Source organism: Syngnathus acus, chromosome 13 (assembly GCF_901709675.1).
Source record: "Syngnathus acus chromosome 13, fSynAcu1.2, whole genome shotgun sequence".
NCBI classification, from domain to species: domain Eukaryota; kingdom Metazoa; phylum Chordata; class Actinopteri; order Syngnathiformes; family Syngnathidae; genus Syngnathus; species Syngnathus acus.
Window position 1 is genome coordinate 1,245,582 of NC_051098.1, and position 26,334 is coordinate 1,271,915.

The following is a 26,334-nucleotide window of genomic DNA, read 5'->3' on the forward strand; positions in this document are numbered from 1 at the left end:
GAAGAGACACCTCTCTGCCAATCCTGATCCCTCAACAGTGTGGAAAGGTCTGCAGAGCATCACAGGCTACAAGAAACGAACCCCCCGTCCTGTGGAGAGCCCGAGGCTTGCTAACCAGCTAAACAGGTTCTACTGCAGGTTTGATCGGTCCTCCCACACAACGGGACTTCCTGCAGCACAATCTACATACTCACCTCTCCCCACAACTGCTCTGTCCACACCTCTATCATCGTTGTCACCCACTCTCTCTCTTGCAGAGGCCGCGCCCACACTCCAGATCCGCGAGGAGGAAGTGCGCCAGGTGTTCCGGAGACAAAAGACCAGGAAGGCACCGGGCCCAGACGGCGTGTCACCTTCCTGCTTGAAAGTCTGCGCTGAGCAGCTGGCGCCCACCTTTGCACGGATCTTCAACCGTTCTCTGGAGCTGTGTGAGGTGCCCTCGTGCTTCAAGAGCTCCACCATCGTTCCAGTGGCCAAGAAGCCCGCCATCACAGGTTTGAATGACTATAGACGTGTCGCACTGACATCTGTGGTCATGAAATCTTTCGAGAGGTTAGTGCTGAACCACCTGAAGGATGTCACGTGCCCCCTGCTTGACCCCCTCCAGTTTGCCTACGGGGCAAACAGGTCAGTGGATGATGCGGTCAACATGGGACTGCACTACATCCTGCACCACCTGGACACCCCAGGAACGTACGCCAGGATCCTGTTCGTGGACTTCAGCTCAGCGTTCAACACCATCGCTCCTGACATCCTCCAACAGAAGCTCATCCGGCTTGCGGTGCCTGCCTCCACCTGTCAGTGGATCACCAGCTTCCTGACCAACAGGAGACAGCGTGTGAGGCTGGGGGGCATCACATCTGACACCCGGACCACCAATACTGGAGCCCCTCAGGGGTGCGTCCTCTCCCCACTGCTCTTCTCTCTCTACACCAATGATTTCTCCTCAGGTGACTCTCCTGTGAAGCTCCTGAAGTATGCAGACGACACCACTCTCATCGGACTGATCCAGGACGGGGATGAGACTGCGTACAGACAGGAGGTGGAGCGGCTGGTCCACTGGTGCAGCCAAAACCACCTGGAGCTGAACCCGCTCAAGACCGTGGAGATGACAGTGGACTTCAGGCGTGACCCTTCACCACTTTTACCCCTCACTATCCGCCGTAATACTATTCTCTCCACAGACACCTTCAAGTTCCTGGGAACCACAATCTCTCGGGACCTGAAATGGACCGGCCACATAGACTCTGTCCGGAAGAAGGCCCAGCAGAGGCTGTACTTCCTGAGACAGCTCAAGAAGTTCAACCTGCCGCGAGAGCTTCTGAAGACCTTCTACACTGCCATCATCCAGTCTGTCCTCTGCACCTCCATCACTGTCTGGTTTGGATCGGCCTCCAAACAAGACAAGCACAGACTGCAACGGACAATCAGGACTGCAGAAAAGATCATTGGAATCAACCTCCCATCTATCCAAGACTTGTACCTGTCCAGGACCAGGAAACATCTCTACAGACCCTTCTCACCCAGGTTGCAGTCTGTTTGAACTACTCCCCTCTGGACAGCTTCTTCCCCCAGGCTGTTGCTCTGATGAACTCACACCACTCTTAGAGTCTCAGAGTCATTACTCAAGGTTTCTCATTTCCCCTAGCTGGAGTTTTGAGTTTTTCCTTGCCCTTTTGGGAGTTTAAGATCAGGGGATGTTTGAGAATATTTCCATTTTTCACATGTCCTGAGTGTTGTTAGTCACCTAAATGTTGAACAGAGGGTGTGATTTACCGAAGTCAAATTCCTTGTTTGGCACGCTCAAACATGGCGAATAAAAAACTCTTGAATCTTGAATCTTGTTATTACTGTTTAGAAAGTAAGAAGGATATCCTGGCTTTCCAGTTCTGTTTTTAATAATCTCATTTAACACTTTCCATGTTATTATTATGTTACTCTTGTTTTCCTCCAGTATCTTGCTATAGTAGTTCCTTTTACTGTTTCTCATTATTTTAATCAATTTGTTTTTGTAGGTCTTATATTTTAATTCAGCTTCCTTTGTTCTTATCTTTAAGAAATCTTTGTATAATAGGTTTTTCTTCTTGCAAGCATTTAAGATTCCCTTTGTCAGCCATGGTTTTTCCACTGAATTTAGTTTAACTGCTTTCTTTACAAGAGGACAGTTTTTATCATAAAGTTCGGATACAATGGCCATGAATGTGTTATAAGCTGCATTTACATCACCCGCATATACCTTTTTCCAGTCTTGTTTTAAAAGATCATTTTTGAATGAGTTGATTGAATTACCAGAGTTCATTTGACACATTTTAAAAGTTATAGCATCCTTTTTTTTCTTTGTACAGTTCTGGATCACTGCAAACACTGGCAGGTGGTCACTTGAATCATTTATTATCAGTCCAGTTTTTACTTTTCAATTACATTTGTAAATATATTATCAATTATTGTGGCACTGTGAGATGTGATTCTAGTCGGACGGGTTATTGCGGGGTAGAGACTCATACTGTACATTAAGTTAATAAATTCTGTTACTGGAGTCAGCTGAAGTGGGTTATATAATTATATAACATTAGTTGTCATTGTTATGCGTACTCTTCTTCTTTTTCTCCTTTCGGCTTTTCCCCACAGGGGTCACCACAGCGAACCACCTGTTTCTATCTCACCCTATCCTGTGAATCCTCTTCTCTCACCCCAATGAACTCCATGTCCTCTTTCACTCCATCCGTAAATCTCCTCTTTGCTCTTCCTCTTGACCTCCTGCCTGGTGGTTCCATCCTCAGCATCCTTCTACCAATATATTCACTATCCCTCCTCTTTACATGTCCGAACCATCTCAGTCTGACCTCTCTGGCTTTATCTCCAAAACACCTAACATGCGCTGTCCCTCTGATGCACTCGTTCCTGATCTTATCCAACCGTGTGACTCCCAAAGAGAACCTCAGCATATTCATCTCTGCCACCTCCGTGAACATGAAAAAAGACCCATTTTAAGTTTCCATTGCATTCTACACCAGAAGGCACTTTGTGCTCAGATGTGTGATGGGCAGCTTGGCGAAGTGATGTCGCTGGTCATTCGTGTGATCAACTTTATAGTTGCCAGAGCCTTAAATGATCGCCAGTTTAAAACACTGCTGGATGAAGTTAGAAAGAACTATCACGGTCTGCTTTTGCACAGCAATGTGCCTTGGTTGTCAAGAGGGAAAGTGCTCAGCCGTTTTGCGGCTTGCCTGAATGAAATCCAGACTTTCTTTGAAATGAAAGGCATCGAGAATCCTGAGCTAGCCGAAACTGAGTGGCTCCTCAAGTTTTACTATCTCGTGGATATGACTGAACATCTGAATCAGCTCAACATGAAAATGCAAGGCATCGGAAATACAGTGTTATCCCTTCAACACCCCGTGTTTGCTTTTGAAAACAAGCTGGAGCTCTTTATCACGGATCTTGAAACAGGTCGTTTACTACATTTTGAAAAACGGAGAGAATTTAAAGATGCATGCACAGCAAGTGAGCCCACAAATACAGTGTCATCCCTTCAACACGCCGTGTTTGCTTTTGAAAACAAGCTGGAGCTCTTTATCATGGATCTTGAAACAGGTCGTTTACTACATTTTGAAAAACGGAGAGAATTTAAAGACGCATGCACAGCAAGTGAGCCCACAAATAGTGTTATCGCTTCAACACGCCATGTTTGCTTTTGAAAACAAGCTGGAGCTCTTCATCATGGATCTTAAAACAGGTCGTTTCCTACATTTTGAAAAACAGAGAATTTAAAGATGCATGCACAGCAAGTGAGCCCACTCAAAACATTGATCTCCACCAGCTAGCTGGCGTCACATCCAGTCTCAAAGCACGCTTTGGAGAATTTCGTGAGCACGCTCGTCTTTTTAAGTTCATCACCCATCCAAACGAGTGTTCACTGAACACAGCCGACCTGAGTTACATTCCTGATGTCTCCCTCAGATAATTTTAAGCTGAAGTGGCTGACCTGAAAGCCTCAAACATGTAGGTGGATAAGTTCAAGTCACTTAATGAAGATTTGGAAATAATCCCACGACAGAAACCAGAGTTGGCGAGCGAGCACATGTGGACATAAATGAAAAAACTTCTCCCGGAAGACCTGCTGATTATCAAAACTTGGAACATGCTTCCTGCCACCAGCTCAGTGGCCTAGTGGTAGAGTGTCCGCCCTGAGACTGGAAGGTTGTGGATTCAAACCCCGGCCGGGTCATACCAAAGACTATAAAAATGGGACCCATTGCCTCCCTGCTTGGCACTCAGCATTAAGGGTTGGAATTGGGGGGTTAGATCACCAAATGATTCCCGAGCGCGGCACTGCTGCTGCTCCCCTTTCCCCCAGGGGACAGATCAAAATCACATGGGGATGGGTTAAATGCAGAGGACAAATTTCACCACACCCAGATGTGTGTGTGACGATCATTGGGACTTTAACTGTCACATACGACACACTGAAGCGTGTAAGTATTGCTGTATTGACCATGTTTGGATTTACGTATTCATGCGAGCAGTCATTTTCACATCTTAAATCATCAAGTCCAACCTACGATCATGTTTAACGGATGAAAGCCTCACTTGTCAATCACTTCACTGGTTCTTTTATCTCAAACAAGATATTTTAGGTCGCATTACCTGACATGTTTCGGCTTGTACTTCCGCGAACCAGTGAAGTGGATGAAAGCCTCAACACCTGTACGAAGCTTAACCTCACCAAGTACCAACCAGACTACAGAAAAAGTAGATGCATTATTCATATGCTCACACATTCACACTGACAGAAGCGCTCTCCTACACATCAGTGTGAGTGGCAATGGAAGCAAGTTGAGTGAACTGTCTTGCCGAAGTACACAAGGACACATGACTCGAGCAGAGCGGGAATAGAATAGTAAACCCTCCGGTTACTGGATGACCGGACGACATTCTCTACCACTGATCCACGGCCTGTTGTTAAAAGTGATGCACAAGTACAAGTTTGGATCATTGAAAATAACCTGAGCTGAGTCCGCCACCTGTGCGCACAATAAAAGTTTGGAGTGAAGTAAACGACTTGAGTGGTTCTTTTCCAGGGCCAAGTTACCATATCAATATTTATGCTTTACATGTTTGTTTAAATGTCACTGTCATGTCATTGAGCATCTTTAATGTGAAAACTAAATGTACCAATATGATTTGTACTGTATATTTTTAGGATAATACCACGCCACGTTAATCAGGCTTACCTGCCAAAAAGTGCTGACAGTACTGCACATTATTAGAAGCCAAAACTAGTGGATGATTGGAGGTGAAGGGTGGCTGCAGTTCATTCCACTGTGGAGTTCTGTTTTGGATGAAAAAAAACACCAAAAAGCATAATTGGCTCATTTAATATTTTGTTAAAATTCGGGATGTGTTAAAAAAAAAGGGTCACCTTGCTAAAGTCCAGCATGCCTTTGGGGAGGTATGAAGTTCTAAAGCAGTGTCATGGCTTATCTTTTGTGTTGTGCTTACTGGCCGAGGTTCGAGAGCATGCTCTACCAAGTTACCATAGCAGCTGATGATGTACAAGGAGTCGAAAATGGTTTGCCTTGATTTATCTGTAAAGAGGATGAAAAACAATTTAGAGAAATCAATGCATAATTTAGGCCTCATCATAAACTGGTGAAAATTGTAACCATCAATCGAAAGTGTCATTCAATCTATCAATCATGTGGCTAACACACAGCTTTGTCCGTTCTGTCCTGGCTCTGGTCGAATGGTTTTAATGCATTTGGGCTGTGAATTTTCTGGACATGGCGATAAATGCAACCATTGGGGGCCCAAGCCAGTGTCTTCTCTGTGCCGGTCCCAAGCTCAGGTAAATGCAGAGGGTTGCGTCAGGAAGGGCATCCGACGTAAAAATTTGCCAAACTTTCTCATGCGAAAACAGATGGTTTGCTGTGGCGACCCCTGAGGGGAAAAGCCGAAATAAAAAGAAGATTTAAGGATACCCATTAGTCTCTATTTGTGCAAAAACTATTATTTCTGGGGTAATGAATCCAGATGCCCCCTCCGTGAGTCGTCACCTTATCGTGGTGGAGGGGTTTGCGTGCCCCTATGATCCTAGGAGCCATGTTGTCTGGGGCTTCATGCCCCTGGTAGGGTCACCCATGGCAAACGGGTCCGAGGTGAGGGGCCAGACAAAGCATGGCTCAAGAAGCCCCTTATGATGAAAAAGATATATGGACACAGATTTCCCTCGCCCGGACGCGGGTCACCGGGGCCCCCCTCTGGAGCCAGGCCTCTCGAGAGGGGCTGGACTCTCTTCCACTCTGGAGTTGCCCACGGTGAGAGGCGTCGAGCAGGTGTGGGTATACTTATTGCCCCCCGGCTGGGCGCCTGCACATTGGGGTTCACCCCGGTGAACGAGAGGGTAGCCTCCCTCCGCCTTCGGGTGGGGGGACGGGTCCTGACTGTTGTTTGTGTCTATGCACCAAGCGGCAGCTCAGAGTACCCACCCTTCTTGAAGTCCCTGGAGGAAGTGCTGGAGAGCGCTCCTTCTGGGGACTCCATCGTTCTACTGGGTGACTTCAATGCTCACGTGGGCAATGACAGTGAGACCTGGAAGGGCGTGATTGGGAGGAACGGCCCCCCCGATCTGAACCCGAGCGGTGTTCTATTATTGGACTTCTGTGCTCGACACGGATTTTCTATAATGAACACCATGTTCAAACATAAGAGTGTCCATGTGTGCACTTGGCACCAGGACACCCTAGGCCGCAGTTCGATGATCGACTTTGTAGTCGTGTCATCGGATTTGCGGCCGCATGTTTTGGACACTCGGGCGAAGAGAGGGGCGGAGCTGTCAACTGATCACCACCTGTTGGTGGGTTGGCTCCGATGGTGGGGGAAGATGCCGGTCCGACCTGGCAGACCCAAACGCTCTGTGAGGGTCTGCTGGGAACGTCTGGCGGAATCCCCTGTCAGGAAGAGCTTCAACTCCCACCTCCGGCAGAGCTTTTCCCACGTCCTGGGGGAGGCGGGGGACATTGAGTCCGAGTGGACCTTGTTCCGCGCCTCCATTGTTGAGGCGGCCGACCGGAGCTATGGCCGTAAGGTCATTGGTGCCTGCCGTGGCGGCAATCCCCGAACCCGCTGGACACCGGCGGTAAGGGATGCCGTCAAGCTGAAGAAGGAGTCCTATCGGGCCGTTTTGGCCTGCGGGACCCCGGAGGCAGCTGACAGGTACCGGATGGCCAAGCGGAACGCGGCTTCGGCGGTTGCTGAGGCAAAAACCCGGACGTGGGAGGAGTTTGGCGAGGCCATGGAGAATGACTTCCGGACGGCTTCGAGGAAATTCTGGTCCACCATCCGGCGTCTCAGGAGGGGGAAGCAGTGCAACGTCAACACTGTTTAGACTTAGACTTAGACTTAGACAGAACTTTATTGTCATTTTGTCAACACTAGGTGTGTACAAAACGAAATTTCGTTGCATACGGCTTTCAGCAATGTAGAGGTATTTCGGCTGGTTAAAAAAAGTGACATTCTATATAAAAATATGAGATAAGATAATTATAAAGTACAAAGTGCAGCAGTGATAAAGTATGTGAACAGTGCAGGAGACAAAAACAGTATTTACAAGTGTGCAGAGGAATGCTACGTTTGAATGTTCAGCAGTCTGACGACAGCAGGGAAAAAACTATTGCAGAACCTGGTGGACCTGCAGCGGATGCTGCGAAACCTCTTCCCAGAGGGCAGCAGGGAGAACAGTCCATGGTGGGGGTGTGATGGGTCACTGATAATATTTCGGGCTCGGGACACGCAGCGCTGGGATGACAAGTCCTGAATGGAGGGAAGAGGAGCCCCGATGATCCTCTCTGCTGTCCTCACCACTCTCCTCAGGTTCTTCCAATCGGAGGCGCTGCAACCTCCACACCACACCGAGAGACAGCTTGTCAGAATGCTCTCTATGGTGCTTCGGTAGAACGTCCTCATGATGGGTGGGGGCAGGTGGGCTCTCCTCATCCTCCGCAGGAAGTACAAGCGCTTCTGTGCCCTCTTGACCAGTGTTGTGGTGTTCACAGTCCAGGTGAGGTCGTCTGTGATGTGGACTCCCAGGAATTTAGTGCTGCTGACCACCTCCACAGCTGAGCTGTTGATGATCAGTGGAGCGTGGTGAGGCTGGTTCTTCCTGAAGTCGACGATGATCTCCTTCGTCTTCTCCACATTCAGGATCAGGCTATTTTCTCTGCACCAGCCCACCAACTGCTCCACCTCCTCTCTGTAGTCCAGGTCGTTGTTGTCCCTGATGAGGCCCACCACCGTTGTGTCGTCTGCAAACTTCACGATGTGATTGGTGGTGAACCTGGGGGCGCAGTCGTGTGTCATCAGGGTGAACAGCAGGGGGCTCAGGACGCAGCCCTGAGGGGAGCCTGTGCTGAGGGTGATGACATCGGAGGTGTTCTGTCCGACCCGGACTGACTGAGGTCTGTTGGTGAGGAAGTCTAGCAGCCAGTTCCGAAGGGGGGTGCTGAAGCCCAGGTGTTCCAGTTTTTCCACCAGATGTTGTGGAATGATGGTATTAAACGCTGAGCTGAAGTCCAGGAACAGCAACCGCACGTGGGTGTTCCTCTCCTCCAGGTGAGCCAGGCTCAGGTGAAGAACGGAGGAGATGGCATCCTCAGTGGAGCGGTTCTGCCGGTAGGCAAACTGGAACGGATCGAATGTTGGGGGGAGTCTGGAGACGATGTGATCTTTGAGCAGCCTTTCGAAGCACTTCATCATGATGGGAGTCAGTGCCACAGGTCTGTAGTCATTCCATGAGGTGATTTGAGGTTTCTTCGGCACCGGAATGATGGAGGCAGCCTTGAAGCACACTGGCACTTTGGCTTGGTCCAGCGAGATGTTAAAAATGTCTGTGATGACACCAGCCAGCTGGCCTGCACATTCCTTGAACACCCGCCCAGGTATGTTGTCGGGGCCTGGGGCCTTACGTGGGTTGACTCTTCTCAGAGTCTTCCACACGTCGGCTGAGTCAAGGCAGAGGACCTCCTCTTCCTGGTGGGGAACAGTTTTAACTGCCGGAGTGCTGTTTAGTGCCTCAAAACGCCCAAAGAAGTTATTTAGACCATTTAGGAAGTCAGCATCAACCTCACCCACCGGGGGGGAGGGTGAGTTGTAGTCCGTGATCGCCCGTATGCCTTGCCACATACTCCTGGTGTTATTGGCGTCGTGGAAAAAATCCTGAATTTTCCGACTGTGGCTTCGCTTCGCTAGCCTGATGGCACGGTTCAAGTTGGCTCTCGCTGTCCTCAGTGCCTCCTTGTCGCCAGACTTGAAGGCTGAGTTCCGTGCTCGCAGCGTATGACGTACATCCTCAGTCATCCAGGGTCGTTGGTTGGCTCGGGTGATGATGTTCTTAGTGGTGCTGACGTCCTCGGAGCATTTGTTGATGTAGGCTGACACAGTCATGGCGTACTCATCAATGTTGATCTGATTGTCATATGTTGCTGCTGATTTGAACATGTCCCAGTCAGAGCACTCAAAGCAGTCCTGGAGTGCCTCCATGGCCCCCTCAGACCACACCCTCACCTGCTTCACTGTGGGTTTTGCTCTGATCAGCAGGGGCCTGTATGCAGGGGTTAGCATAACAGATAGGTGGTCTGAAGAGCCGAGGTGGGGGCGGGGGGCTGCTCTGAATGCATCCTTTATATTGGTGTAAACCAAGTCCAGAGTGTTCTCTCCCCGAGTTGGAAAATCCACGTGTTGGTAAAAATGAGGGAGAATAGTCTTCATGCTAGCCTGGTTGAAGTCCCCAGCAATGATGAAAACCCCCTCTGTGTGCGTGGATTGCAGCTCACTAATTGTCCGGTAGAGAACCCTCATGGCCTCTTTAGTGTTAGCGCTAGGAGGCACGTACACAGCCGTGATGCTAACAACAGTAAACTCCCTGGGCAGGTAGAAGGGTCTGCAGTTCACAGTCAAAAGCTCGATGTCCGAAGAGCAGAAGCTGGCGACAGATCTAGCATTTTTGCACCAGTTGTTGTTGATGTAGACACACAGCCCACCTCCTCGGGATTTACCGCTTAGCTCGCTGTTTCTGTCGGCGCGGAATGTAGCGAGCCCCTCCAGGCTAACGGCGTTGTCCGGCATTGATGAGTTCAGCCATGTCTCCGTCAGGATGAGAGCGCAGCAGTTTCTAACTTCCCTCTTTGAAGAGAGTTCCAGTTTTAGATGGTCCATTTTATTATCCAGCGAGCGGACGTTGGAGAGGAAGATGGATGGAAGCGGCGGTTTGTAGGGGTTAGCTCTCAGCTTAGCCGTTAGCCCACCTCGACAGCCGCGCTTTCGCCGCCGGTCACACCGCCTACGCTTACTCCTCCTCCGGCGTGTGCTGCCCGGCGAGCCCGCTGCGTCGTGAGCTCCTGGGGCTAGCGCCCTGAGCACTCCGAGGCTACGCAAACAGACTAGGGTAGTTGTGGCTACGTGTCCGAAAACATTCGATGACCGTACCTCCAGCAGGCGCTGGCGATCATACGCTAATCTACTGGATGGATAAACTAAACTTTGAGTTGTTTGTAGTGTCCTAGGCGACATATTTTGTGAATATCCTCGTCGAATGCTGAGACCCGTAGCGGCCGCGGCCAACAGGGGCGCCGCCATCTTGGAACAGTTAGTTTACAGTGGAGATGGCGTGCTGCTGACCTCGACTCGGGACGTCGTGTGTTGGTGGGGAGAATACTTCGAAGTCCTCCTCAATTCCACCGACACGCCTTCCATTGTGGAAGCAGGGCCTGGGGACTCTGAGGCGGACTCTCCAATCTCTGGGGTCGAAGTCACTGAGGTAGTTAAAAAACTCCTCGGTGGCAAGGCCCCGGGGGTGGATGAGATCCGCCCGGATTTCTTAAGGGCTCTGGATGTTGTGGGGCTGTCATGGCTGACACGTCTCTACAGCATCGCGTGGACATCGGGGACAGTGCCTCTGGATTGGCAGACTGGGGTGGTGGTTCCCCTCTTTAAGAAGGGGGACCGGAGGGTGTGTTCCAATTACGAAGCGGTCGGGATGAGGGTCAGCACCTCCAAATCCGAGTCCATGGTCCTCGATCGGAAAAGGGTGGAATGCCCTCTCCGGATCGGGGATGAGTTTAAGTATCTTGGGGTCTTGTTCACGAGTGAGGGGAGGATGGAGCGCGAGATCGACAGGCGGATCGGTGCAGCGTCGGCAGGAATGCGGACTCTGTACCGGTCCGTCGTGGTAAAGAGAGAGCTGAGCCAAAAGGCAAAGCTCTCAATTTACCGGTTGATTTACGCTCCTACCCTCACCTATGGTCACGAGCTATGGGTCGTGACCGAAAGAACGAGATCCCGGATACAAGCGGCCGAAATGAGTTTTCTCCGCAGGATGTCCGGGCTCTCCCTTAGAGATAGGGTGAGAAGTTCGGTCATCCGAGAGAGACTCGGAGTAGAGTCGCTGCTCCTCCACGTTGAGAGGAGCCAGATGAGGTGGCTCGGGCATCTCATCAGGATGCCTCCTGGACGCCTCCCTGGGGAGGTGTTCCGGGCATGTCCCACCGGTAGGAGACGCCGGGGACGACCCAGGACGCGCTGGAGAGACTATGTCTCTCAGCTGGCCTGGGAACGCCTTGGGATACCCCGGGATGAGCTAGATGAAGTGGCTGGGGAGAGGGAAGTCTGGGAGTCCCTCCTGAAGCTGCTGCCCCCGCGACCCGACCCCGGATAAGCGGAAGAAGATGGATGGATGGATGGATGGATGGATGGATGGATGGATGGATGGATGGATGGATGGATGGATGGATGGATGGATGGATGGATGGATGCTGGCAACTGAATTTCCCCTTGGAGGCTAATAAAGTATCTACCGTATTTTCCGGACTATAAGTCGCAGTTTTTGTCCCCATAGTTTCACAGTTTTTTTTTTTTTCATGGTTTCGACTTATACTCAGGAGCGACTTATGTGTGAAATTATTAACACATTACTATATAATTTCACATGTTATTTTCACATTAAACCGCAAGAGGCGCTCGAGGCCTGTGTGTCAGGATTCAGAAAGGCTGGAATAACTGGAACTAACTGCAACTGACGGCGAGTCTGACATAAGCGACGTAGAAGAGGAAGCGCCTCATCTTCTCCCTTCGCGGAGTTGTTTAAAAGTTACACAGAAGATGAAGATATCATTGGATTTAGTGATTTGGAGTGACACGGATGGTTTGGTAAACATGTTGGCATTATGCTATAGTTATCTGAATAACTCTTAATATGTTACGTCTGGCACGTTCTCAGCTCGTTGTTTATGTGTCATGTAATGTTAGCATATTGTACAATTATTCAGCCTGTTGTTGCCTCTATTCTATTTTTATTTTAAATTACCTTTCAAGATGACATGTCTGTTTCTTGGTGTTGGATTTTATCAAACAAGTTTGACCCCATAATTCTTTTCCTTCTTTATTATGCATTTTATGGCTGGTGCGACTTATAAAATACGGCATCTGTCCAGCCATCCATAATTGCAGGCAGCAATGAGAAGTATTTGGAAAAGAATGAAAGAACTTACTTATGGTCCAGTTTTGAATGACTACACTGCTGCTGGAACATTTTTGTTGGTATCGTAACATACAACAAAAGTATATTCAGTTCTTTGGACTAGTGGACTAGGTTCAGTTCTTTATAATTTGGAACAGTACTTTTTCTCGATCTCATCATTGAGAGGTTTGTTTACAAACATTCAAATTACTTTATTTTCCAGTCCCGCCAGCCATAAAATGCATAATGAAGAAAATGACAATGCTGTGATGAACAACAGATTGACGGGTGTTTTGCAGCACCATGTTACTGAGGAACACAGAAAGAGAAAAAGAATAAAGGACATGCCGTTGCGTTTTCAAAAGTCACTGTAGAAAGTGCCTCTTTTGTTTTTGCACTGCTATTTCTACAATATCCTCCATTTAAAATACAATGAAAAAAATTGGGGTCCATGACCAAACCGCTTCAGAAAGTTGCGTAGAATCAAATCGCGTAAAATCGAGGTTCAGCTGTATCTTTAAACATGAAAATTGCATAAACTATTCATACAAATAATAATAATAATAATACACTTTTTGTATTTTAATTATTTTTAAATAATGTGTTAATTGACAAGTTTGTTCAAAAAACATTTAACATTTAAATTAAATTTAAATTACAATTAAATCATACATTGACATTATGGTACTGCAGTTGAAAATTTTTTAGGCCAATATAACAGCATGATGCTAACATTCTAATGAAAGGAATAGTGCAGGGGTGGCCAACCAGTCAGAGACTAAGAGCCACATTTTTTTACTGTGTACCGCAAAGAGCCACATCCCATCCCCCCCCCGAAGCGAAGCGAACACGCAGCGTTTGACGTCCCATTACCACCCCCAGCCCCCCCCCCCCACCCCCGAAGCGAAGCGAATGTAGAGCCGCATGAAACCCGGCAGGAGCCGCATGAAACCCGGCAAAGAGCCGCATGCGGCTCGCGAGCCGCGGGTTGGCCACCCCTGGAATAGTGCCTCTTTTGGTAAGTGTGTTGGTATTTAAACCTAACCTTTCTCTCTCTTCATGGTGGGGTCTGTGATGAACCATGATCGGGATGAGGCAAAGATGGCAGCCACACAGAACTCTCGTCCACTGGACTTGCTCGGGGACATCTGAGGCGGTGGCTTACCTTTGCTTTGGGAGGAAAATAAAGAAAAGTGAAGAGAAATTAATAACATATCTGCCTAGGATTAAATATCCCACTTCTTTTATGATATGATGTTTTACTGCTGCAAAATGTAAAAACACTCCTGCTATCTATTCCAGGTGTGGAATGTTCCGAAATAGCACTCCTCCATGACAGTCCAGGAGGTAAATTTTTAATCCAGGTTTTTCAAGCCCATGTATGGTATACTATAATGCATAGCATGCATTGCAATTTCATAAAAAATATCATTTTGCTGTCAATATTTAAACCATTATTTATTTTCACACTGATCGGGAAAGAGTACAGTATTTTCTGCACTATAAGGTGCACTGGATTATAAGGCGCGCCTTTATTGAATGTTTTACCGCATTGACCCGAATATAAGACGACCCTGATTATAGGACGACCCCCTCTTTTTCAAGACTCAAGTTTGAAAAAATACTTTTTTAACACCAAATTTAATTTTTATACAGAAAATGATTACATCTGAAACAAATGATTATAACAATATATTCGAGAGAAAAAGCATGTTATTTTGCATCATTCAAATCATGCAAAAACTGTCTATCACATCTTAATATCTGAACATTTAAATATGTAAACTAAAGTGCAATCACATATGTAAATCAGAGTCAGAGTCAGCTTTATTGTCAATGCCTTCATGCTAAGACACACAAAGAAATCGAAATTTCGTTTCCCCTATCCCACGGTGACGAGACACAGTACACGATTTAACATACAAGTAAACAACGGGGGAGAGAGTTCAGGACCCCAACAGCCTGGAGATCACAAACCTCACCAGTGGCGAGCAGTGCTTGCATCCCACAACAGAGTCCCGGCACCATTTCGTCACGGATGTAGACGCACATTCCACCTCCTCGCGATGTTCCCCCTCGTACAATGGCCCGGTCCGCCCGATAGCACGCCAGCCGCTCCAGATGCACAGCAGTTACGCACTGTCCGGTCCGTAGATCTCAGCAGGCATGTTGATGTCCAGCGATCGAACGTTCGCCAGAAGAATGGAAGGCACGGCCGGGCGAGCTGGGTTGGCCGCCAGCCTGGCCCGGACGCCCAACCGGGGGAGGAATAGCAGGCGAGTCCGGCGACGCTTCAGGACGGAGCAGACCAAGCGCCTTTAATGTCCCCGCTTCAAAGTCCAGATCGCCACAAAACTCGCTTTCGCCGATGTCGAGCAGAACCAGCCCGCCGTACTTGTAGCACAACCCGGTACGACGAGACGAACACACAAAACTGTCGGACAAACCCACATTAAACGACAAAACAAAACACCGTTCGGGACAGAGAGAGGCCGCTGCGTGTGCACGCGCCGCCATCTTACTTCTCATTTGAATGGCTTCTGGTTTTTGAAAAGTAAATAAACCAATCTACTGTGATAAAACAACAAAATTGCAATAACTGCATTAACCATCAAAGTGAAGTCTAACTGTAACTGTAGTCTTGAAACAAATCTGAATGAGGAAAAACTTTGCAATGAAATAATGCAAACTCCTACCACTATTGTTGGGGAGCCTGAGGACTGTATAGGGCAGGGGTGTCAAATTCATTTTTTGGGCGGGCCGCATCGTAGTCATAGCTTCTTTCATGACTGTCAACCCAAATAAATGTATGAGCACCTCATATTATATACGGTAAAAGCTACAAAACAAACTGACAAATAACTCGTTTTCAAATCAGACGAGTAAAAACTGGTCAAATATATAAAAACAAAAGATATTATTAAAAGTGAAGACAATTTGCAATTCTAGTATCTTCGTGGGCCACATAAAATGATGTGGCGGGCCGTATCTGGCCCCCGGGCCTTGAGTTTGACACCTGTGGTATAGGGGGTTGGCTCAGATGGTCATACACCTTTCGCCCCGGGTGTTGGTCAGAACACAGGAGGGAAGACGTGGTTCAGTTTTGATTGCTTTACTGAATTATTGGCAAAAAATAACAGGCACTGTGGCTCATAGGGGCATACAGGCAAACTGGCAAAATTGTATAGGCCAGGGGTGGGCAAACATTTTGACTTGCGGGCCGAATTGGGTTCTAAATTTTGACCGGGGGGCCGAACCAGGAGCAGATGGATGTAGTGTTTGTGTGAAGTAATCTAAATGACATGTAAAGGTCATTGCATAAAAGGTTTTTACTTTTAGTAGATACTAAAGCATGGATATTAAAAAAAAGCTTTTTGAAAACAAATGCATTTATTAACAGCATTAAAAAAATATTTCACCAAAAAACTACTATCAGTGATTCTTATTAAATACGACACTGTTATGATGAATTACATTTTCCATCACTTCAGCGCCTGCAGGTCAGATTTATGAAATATGTTTCTCTAATGAGGCGAAATCACATCCAACGGCAAACATTCTGACCAAATACATCCTCTTGAAGAATCAGTGAAAGAATACATCTAAATAAAGTAATAAAGAAATCAATAGTATTGTTGGTTTCCCTTTTTGGCTAGTGCATCATAGTCTGGAGTAAAATTTGTTGTGGTAATTTTTAGGATAGAGCCGAGGTGTCGGTCCGTTAACCTAGATCTGTGACGGGCTTTGTTGACGTTCATGTGGCTGAACGTCTTCTCACACACGTAGGTCGAGCCAAATTGTCCACTCTTTTTTGACATTCGGCACTCACTGTCCACCTTTCTTTTCTTCGGGCCACTCATTTTAATGGAAGGATTCCAGGGGAAGGTTTGATTGATTGAATATTTATTGATCCCCAGGGGTGGGGAAATTCAGGCCCCAGCAGTACCCATACCACAGAGTGGGTATACAAAGACACACAGATGGCATGAGCGCAACTCAATAGGCTCTCATAAGGCTGCCACACAACGGCGCCACAAAGAAAGTCAGAAAGTGCTCAAGATAAAAGCCATCAAAGCAAATCAAAGCTAAAAGACAAAGGGAAAAAAGTAACAGCGGCCAACCAGCACCCCTCAATACAAGAGAACACCCCAAAACACACAAAATAGCCTCCACGGGGTCCATAGACAGGTGTAAGGGCTGGACTCAGTTCAACGGCGCCCAATGGACCGTGGTCGTGAATCGGTGAAAACATCACAAAGCAGGCAAACGTGTGAGCAGCGTCCTGGGCACCCAGTCGGGGCACGTGCAGATGGTCACCACGGGGCCAGCATGGCGAAAGTCGTTGGTCCCGACGAGCACGAGGAAGCGGACTCCCCACAGGGGTCGCGGCTGCAAGGCCAAGGCGAGGGACCCGGTCATCACTGGCCGGACAAGCAGGAAGCCGTCGTAGAGTTACGCCGGTCTCGACCGATGATCCCGGTCCCAGGAAGAAAAAAAAATATATATAAAAATATCCGATCCGAAGAGATACCGAGGTGCGGTAGAAGGCACCAGCATCGCCGAATGGACAAAAAGACAGAAAGAAAAAGGAGAAAAGAAGGAAATAAAGAGGAAAAGAGAGAACACTGCTGGGAGGCAGCCACTCACGGCGCCATACCAAGAAGATCGTGGGTGGCATTAGCGTAAAACTGTATCTGAAAACTATTTTAACTAAACTAAAATTACGAGAATATTGACGTCACAGCCTACACTCGAAATTCGGCACTGATAGATGAAATTACTACGTACTACTGAGTACGCACGCACACGCACTTGTGAGTGTGCACCGAGCTTTCTGACACGGCTCCCGGGAGTAAATGCGCGGGCGGGCGCTTCCCCATCTACTGGGGAAACATAGTAATTGCAGGGAAAATGACCCAAAAAAAAATTTATACAATTTATTCAGGTTTGGCGGGCCGGATTAAACGGCCCCGTGGGCCGGATGTGGCCCGCGGGCCGTAGTTTGCCCATGTCTGGTATAGGCACACGTTTGGTCGTTAGGATGTGAGAGCAGGTGTGTGTAGCGTACATGGGTGAGTCTTTGGGTGCGTGAATGTGATTCTTGTGTGTGTGATTATTGTATGAAGCGTGTGAAGGGTGTGTGGGGTGTGTGTGTGTGTGTGTGGTTCTGCAACAGGCAGAAATACAGCACGTAAGTCAATGCTCAACTTCTGACGTCACACAACACTAGTAGACGGCACACATTACATAACTAACTGCGCGTAACAGTTCCGCTATACTATATAACCATAAATTAAATACTCTCGGCAACACACCAAACATAAGTCATCGAGACAACAAAATACATTTGCTGGCGACCGTTAGTCGCCGTGCCGCTGCGTAACGGCTGGCTACTCGTACAATGCGAGGCAAACTTAAAGGAGCGCAAATAGGCACAGACGGCGGCGGACACAACACACACACACGCGCGCACACGCGCACACACACACACACACACACACACACACACACACACACACACACACACACACACACACACAGGACGGTGACTCTCCAATACACATAGATACCAAATAGTCAGGTGACGCTTTCCTGTCTTTTCCGGACAGTATAAAACCTTCTGACCTGGAGAATGGGGGTTGTTGCTTCATCTGCTGTCGTGCCATGTTTACTGACTGCCATTAAACAACCCAAAATCTTGCAAATAAAGAACCAACTGTTACTCCACATCCTTGTTTTCCTTGCTCACCAACGGACATCTCAAACAACACGCAACATGCATCCACTAGATGGAGCTGTGCTAAAGGGAATGTCAAACCAGTCAAAGTCAAAGTCTGCTTTATTGTCAATTTCTTCACATGTCAAGACACAAAGAGATCGAAATTGCGTTTCCTACTATCCCACGGTGACAAGACATATTACATAGTTTTTATATATATATATATATATATATATATATATATGTATATATATATATATATATATATATATATATATATATATATATATATATGTATATATGTATATATATATATATATGTATATATATATATATATATATATATGTATATATATGTATATATATATATATATATATGTATATATGTATATATATATTATATTGGTCTACGGACAAACAAAACGTTCAAGTAAACAATACAAAAAGCAAAAACAAGAAGCACGCAGCCTTGGGGGGCCCCCGTGCTCAGCGTGATGCTGCTTGAGATATTGTCGCCATCACGTACTACTTGAGGCCTCTGACAGAGGAAGTCCAGCAGCCAGTTGCAGAGGTAGGTACTGAGTCTCCGATACGATATTTGCCGATATCTTAAAGCCTGCTGTGATTCATTCACGATACATCACGATATAGTGCTCCACGATCGATATTTTTATTTTTTAAATAAAAAATATAGAACAATATCCTGATTTATAACAATTCATACGCAAAATCAACAAGGTACTGCAAACTCTTTATTTAGGAAATTACAAGAGTATTGTAGTATACAAAGTGCTTATTTTAACACTGAACTTTATCAAATTCCTATATTTTTTCTCATATAAGTAAAGAAAAATGAATATTCTTTCTTTTTTTGTAATACCATTAACTTTAAAGTGCATTACTGAACTATTTATTTACAATAATTTTAATTGTCCGTTGAGCCATCTTTTCTTTGGAATCCAAAGTGCTTCCAAACGAATGACTTGAAGCCCAAAGGGGAGCGAATTTCCTCGTCTTCTTGGACACTAGCCATAGCACCAGCCCAGGAGCCGCGTAGTTGTCGGCTCCCCTTTCACATGCCTGCTCTGCTCACAACACAACACGCCGCGCACTGCTCCCGGAAAGAGGAAGCAAGCAACAATGAACTGGATTTCAAAATAAAGTCGCGTCTAATGTCCGAGGTCAAACACGGCGATATAAATCTATGTTTACGTTTAGCATCGATGCCAATAAATCGTAGAGCATTATATCGATTAATCGATGTGTATCGATGAATCGTTACACCCCTAGTAATTAGACATCCACTGCAGTAGGTGGGAGTGGCGGTATCACTGTAAGAGACTATAAGAGTGTTTGCAAGGAGTATTTGCTCTACAGTGTAGAGCGCACGGATCATACGCACACACAGCACAGAGCAGGCGATAAAAAGTGCAGTGGGACACCATGGAAAAATATTTAACAGGGTTTAAAAGAACGGCGGAGAGAGACGGAGATAAGAGAATTGAGACTCACACGAAAGCTAAGACAAGGAAATATGACGAAGCGTACGTAGCGCTCGGCTTCAGTGTGACTACGATGGAAGACGAGGAAAGACCGGTGTGTTTACTGTGCCTTACAATGTTGGCAGCGGACAGTATGAACATACTATGAAGCCAAATAAATTAAGGCGGCACTTACAGTCATTACACCCCAATCACGCTGTTAAGACGCTTGAGGTTTTTCAGCGAAAACGGACTGATTATTGTCAACAATCATCCCACTTAGTGAATGCTACTTAAGTCAATCAGCAAGCACTGTAAGCATCATATAAAGCAGCGTACCAAATTGCTCAGTGCAAAAAAGAAATAAAAAAAACACACCATTGCAGAAGAGCTGATACTACCTGCAGCTGTGGATATGGTCTCCGTCATCCTGCATCATTTTGATAGAAAAACCAGCACAAATTGTTATGTTCATTTTTGTTTTGTAGGTTTAAATGTTTTATCTATTGTGATCCTGAGTTGTTGATTACTTTGAATATTATTTATTGCTGTTATTTAATTTAATATTATGAATGTTTATTACTATTTTATTGTATTTTTGTCAACATAAAATGGCAGTTGGTCAAGAATGTTTATAGTTTAAATAATTATTATTTATTTTTTAATATCAGGCAAAGTGATGCACATTGAATCTGTTCTGTTACAAACTAAAAAATAATGTTATTAATAAAGTTATTCTTTATTGTAAGTTGATCTTTCTTTTTTATTTATTTATTTTTCTTTAATGTTAATAAGGGTACAAGCATGGGGGGGCGCAAAATGTTTTCTTCTCCCGAGGGGGGGCATCACAGAAAATGATTGAGAAGCACCGCTTTAACGCATTACCGCATTTTTCGCACCATAAGGCGCACTGGACTATAAGGCACACCCTCATTAAATTTTCTATTTTAGAAATTATTTCATATATAGGGCGCACCGGATTAAAAGGCGCATAAATTAGAGGCTATACTGCAACAAACTGAGGTTGACTAGGGTTGCGGTATGCATCCACTAGCCAAGCATTAAGGGTTGGAATTGGGGGGTTAGATCACCAACTGATTCCCGAGCGCAGCACCGCTGCTGCTCACTGCTCCCCTCTCCCCCAGGGGATGGATTAAAATCACACGGGGATGGGTTAAATGCAGAGGACAAATTTCACCACACCCAGGTGTGTGTGTGACGATCATTGGGACTTTAATCTTTAATCTTAATAACCAATGAGCCTTCTGTAAACAATGGCGTTTCTCAAACTATCTCCTATAAAATGATCGGAACTGACTAAAGTTTGATCTAACACATTGGTACTGCTTACTTATGTTTCCCTTCCATATCGATCCGTAAATTTACTCGAAACATTAACGGAGCAGCCTATTTTGAGATGAAATAGCCTCGTGCGTATAGCAGCTATCATTATAGCATTAGCCACCCGCAAACTCCCATGAGCCTCAGCTCGCAGACTCCCATGAGCCTCAGCAAAGTGTCGTGGCAGCCCCCTGTAAACAATCGCGTTTCTCAAACTATCTCCTATCAAATGATCGGCACTGACTAAAGTTCGATCTAACACATTGGTACTGCTTACTTATGTTTCCCTTCTATATCGATCCGTAAATTTACTTGAAACATTAACGTAGCAGCCTATTTTGAGATGAAATAGCTTCGTGCGTATAGCAGCTATCATTATAGCATTCGCCACCCGCAAACTCCCATGAACCTCAGCTCGCAGACTCCCATGAGCCTCAGCAAAGTGTCGTGGCAGCCCCCTGTAAACAATCACACTTCTCAAACACTCTCCCATAAAAGTGATCGGAACCGACTGATTTAACACGTTGGTGCTGCTTATTTATGATTCCGTTGGATATTGATCCGTAAATGTACTCGAAAACATTATGGGAACAGCCTATTTTTAAATGAAATAGCCTCGCGGGTACAACAGCTATTCAGTGACGCCCCCTGACCACGGTTGCCGTAATCCTGGGAAGCGATGCGACCTTGTAATTTACTAGTCGTACTAAAACGTACTGAAACATTTTGGCAGAGCGCTGTGTACAACCAGTATGGATCAACAAATTCATCAATTGATACATATATAAGGCGCTCTGCATTATAAGGCGCACAGTGGTTTGAGTAAATTTTAAGTTTTTAAGTGCACCTAGTGCATAAAATACTGTGATTAGATTGATGAATCAATTACGGTATTTTCCGCACCATAAGGCGCTTCAGGTTAAAAGGCGCAGACTCAATGCTGGAACTTTTCTGTACTTAATCCACACATAGGAAGCACCGCATTATACGGCGCATGCATGCCATGACTTACGGTAAAAAAAAAGACGTCACAGGAGACAGGAGCAAGGCAGTCCGTTCCGTTGTCCTTTATTCTACTATTTAATCATGTACTGTATTGTACTCGCATCATTAATCGATATTAATATGCCGCTAATCCATCAAAATCCTCATCTTCTGTATCCAAATTGAACAGTTTGGCAAGTTCACCATTGAACATGCCAAGTTCCCTCTCGTCATTGTCTCGTTGTTGTCACGTTGCTCTTCTGCATTGATCCCGGCTTTCCAGAAAGGTCTAATTGTGCCTCCTAAGCATGTCTCTTTGTCTATGCCATTTTAGAGGGTCCTAATGCTTTGCAAAAACGAGAGTATTTATTTATCAATGGCGGCGGAGGTACGTACTCTACGTGGGACGAGCATTGGGTACAGAGTGCAAACCTCATAGAGCACTAAGCACACACAAAAACTTTACAACCTGATTTACAACCTGATTTACTAACAATGTGGACTCTTTCAAATGTGCAAAATAGTAGCTCTCATCCAGGTAGTACGTTTATGTCATTAAATCTGCAAGATGCAGAATTTACATACTATTTGGCACACGAGGAGGATAAAAATTCATGAGATAATAACAGCACACTGACAGTAATCTTTCAAGCCTGAAGATTGCATCTGTTTTTAATAAGTTTCAATTGAAGGTGCAAAGTTAAATGAATAAACATTTATAGGAAAAAATATTAATTACCGTTTTTTTCCGTGTATAATACGCAAAATTTAACTAATTTATTGTCCTAAAATCTGGGGTGCGCATTATACATGGGTAGAAATTTTTTTTAATTATTATTTCTTTTTAATTATTTTTTTATTTTATTTTTTTTAAGAAAATCATGGTACAACAAAACCAACAACAGGACTGACCGACAAAGACGTGGAACAAAAAGACAGGGTGACATTACCAAAGACAGGAACAGAAACCAAACAGACATCATGACAGTAACACATGCAATGATCCGACGGTGAGCGAGGGGCAGACAGGACTTAAATACAAAACACGTTACAAGAACAATAGTGTGTTTGTACTGTGCTCTGGTCATTTCATCAAAGAAGGGATAATAGTCCTCTTCTCTTCTTGACTGACAATGAATGTGATAGTTTAATACAGTGGTTCCCAAAGTGGGCGGTACCGCCCCCCTGGGGCCGGTGGAAAGATCTGGGGGGGCGGTGAGGAAGAAAGGGGCGGTAGGGGGGCGGTAGGGGGGCGGCAGTCGATTTGTACACAACACGCCGCTCTGGCCCAGTCAGATCCGACAGCATAGACTACAAAAGCAAAAGCTCAGGTTTGTAATTTCAAGCATGTAATGTTCAGAATTTTATCTTATAATAAAAACCGCATTCTGGCGGTCAACATCATGCAGTCACCTTGCTTCTTTCCAAGCAAAGAAACCGACTGAAAATTACTGACCGCGGGGATCTACGACTTCTTCTTAGTGAGTTCCAGCCTGATGTTGAGAAGCTTATGTCCCTGCACCAAGCACATCCATCCCATTAATATTACGTGTGAGACAATGAAGGTTACTGGTGGAATGTTTATTTACGATTCTATGTTGCTGAAACAGTTAAAACTGCTAAAAAATAAATTGGTTTACTAAATACTAAATTGGGTTTTATTTGTGAAATACACATTTGTGTTTAACCTTTCTCTTTTCAAATTGCAGCAAACCAAATATCAAGAAAGAGGTGTTTGTTTCCATATGTGCCTGGGGGGGGGGGCGCTAGGAATTCACTGGGGAGCCAAAGGGGGCGCCAGCCTGCAAAAGTTTGGGAACCACTGGTTTAATACAATCAGCAAATAACAAAATGCGTATTACAGGTAATATTTTATTTCACAACACTTTGCCTTGTTCCTTTTGTCTCTGCTGTTCACTTCAAACACGCTCCATACGAACGCAATGCTCTCGTATCAGAGCTTGCTCGATCACCTGCTCGTTTGCTGTCACAATGTACCCTACACAAATCCGAAACATTTGTTGCAGCTCCGAGTCACGACGAGGGGCAAGTTTTGGTTTCCAAGGGTGTTTTTATTCCTCTTCAATGTCTCTCCCATCCAGAGCCGCCTTTTTCACATGTCCGCACGTCACTTTCCTCTCTTTTCATCTGATCGCGGTGGTGCCTTTACGGGCAGTCGGAGAAATCAACGCCAACAAAAAAAAATACATCCAGCCTAGTTAAGACCATACCAAAGACTATAAAAATGGGACCCATTGCCTCCCTGCGTGTGTGACGATCATTGGGACTTAAAAAAAAAAAAAAAAAAAAAAAAAAAAAAAAAAGAAAATTGGGTGCGTATTATACATGGGTACAGGCTTTTTTCCAGCATCAACATGCCATATTTAGGGTGCGTATTATACATGGGGGCGCATTATACACGGAAAAAAACGGTATATCACTTTCAAGTAGCCATCAGTATTTTGTGCTACCGGACGAATCTTTTCCGTCCCCGACTTACTGAATTCTCGTCGCCCAAATCACCACGTTACAGTGGCCTAGGAGAGTCTTAACCCTTTGAACCAGGGACGTGCGGTCAGGGGAGGCAAGGGAGGCCGTGCCTCCCCTGCCATCATGGAAAAGGGGTAATTGTCAAATTCATGAAATTGTTTTCATTATAAAGTCATTTTCCTTTTAATTTCAGTAGTTTTGTATCATTTTGAACCAAAATCGCTGAATTTTTATAGTTATGTTAAAACCGAAGACGAATCGCTCGGAGGAGGCAACTACCTGCCTTGCCTCCTCTGAGGATTGCGTAATCACTATGCTGACAGGCTATGCAGTTAGACTGAACTCCTGTCTGCCTCTATGTCGCTGTTTAAGTGTTCAAACACTGTGGCTATATTAACTAATTTCCGTAGTTAAGCAGATGTATATAATATCTAGTGTTTTTTGTCATCTGTCTGTAACGTTGTGTTTCTTTAGATGAGCAAAACGGCTTTGAAAAGAGGCAACAAAAAGAAGTTCTCCAGCCTTATGGCAGGGGGCACTAGTGATCCCAGGATGCTTCATGCGCCCACCTGTAAATTAAGTGATCTCCAGTTCAAATTTACAGTGAACAACTTTGGAGCAGTCGTCCATTTATTTCGGTTTACATTTTTTTTTTTTTTCGTTTTTACATTTCAAGTCAAAGTCAAGTCAAAGTCTGCTTTATTGTCAATTTCTTCACATGCCAAGACATACAAAGAGATCAAAATTTCGTTTCCTACTATCCCACGGTGACAAGACATTACACATTCAAGTAAACAATACAAAAAGTAAAAATAAGAAGCACATACAATGAATAAATAAGAGCAATGAATAAATAAGAGCAACTCGGTGGAAATGGTGCAATTGTGCATACAGCAGACAGTCAGTATAATAGTGCAAGGCAGCCATCGTGGCCCAAAAGACCAGGACGTCATGTAGCCGAGGGTGGAGGGGGGGCAGGGGGGAGAGAGTTCAGGATCCTAACAGCCTGGAGTATGAAGCTGTTGGTGAGTCTGGTGATGCGGGAGCGCAGGCTTCTGTACCTTTTCCCAGAGGGCAGTCGATCAAATAAAGTGTGAGCGGGGTGACTCACATCACCCACAATCGATTTTCAACTATGGATTTTCGGTCGAAGCAGGAGGTCATCAGTAAAGGACTCCGGAGTTAAAAGGTTTGATTCGGACAACGGGACTTTGGAGCAGGTCTTTTCAAGATTTTAATTAATCCATCCATCCATCCATCTTCTTCCGCTTATCCGGGGTCGGGTCGCGGGGGCAGCAGCTTCAGGAGGGACTCCCAGACTTCCCTCTCCCCAGCCACTTCATCTAGCTCATCCCGGGGGATCCCAAGGCGTTCCCAGGCCAGCCGAGAGACATAGTCTCTCCAGCGCGTCCTGGGTCGTCCCCGGGGTCTCCTACCGGTGGGACATGCCCGGAACACCTCCCCAGGGAGGCGTCCAGGAGGCATCCTGATGAGATGCCCGAGCCACCTCATCTGGCTCCTCTCAACGTGGAGGAGTAGCGACTCTACTCCGAGTCTCTCCCGGATGACCGAACTCCTCACCCTATCTCTAAGGGAGAGCCCGGACATCCTGCGGAGATAACTCATTTCGGCCGCTTGTATCCGGGATCTCGTTCTTTCGGTCACGACCCATAGCTCGTGACCATAGGTGAGGGTAGGAGCGTAAATCGACCGGTAAATTGAGAGCTTTGCCTTTTGGCTCAGCTCTCTCTTTACCACGACGGACCGGTACAGAGTCCGCATTACTGCCGACGCTGCACCGATCCGCC

The 26,334-nt window shown here is 45.9% G+C and overlaps 1 protein-coding gene across 12 annotated transcripts in view; it reads right to left on the reverse strand.

Annotated features, from left to right (window-relative positions):
- The window catches only part of bcas3 (BCAS3 microtubule associated cell migration factor), a 329,552-nt gene that overhangs the window by 39,321 nt on the left and 263,897 nt on the right, over positions 1–26,334 (reverse strand). For 11 of the 12 annotated variants that reach the window (XM_037268397.1, XM_037268399.1, XM_037268403.1 and 8 more), the window contains 3 exons: positions 13,557–13,681; positions 5,423–5,588; positions 5,235–5,332 (listed from right to left, as the gene is read on the reverse strand). In XM_037268397.1, the coding sequence (XP_037124292.1) occupies positions 5,235–5,332; positions 5,423–5,588; positions 13,557–13,681 (389 nt within the window). Of the gene's footprint in view, positions 1–5,234; positions 5,333–5,422; positions 5,589–12,900; positions 13,267–13,521; positions 13,682–26,334 lie in introns of those variants that run through there. The other variant, XM_037268406.1, reaches the window with a different exon arrangement.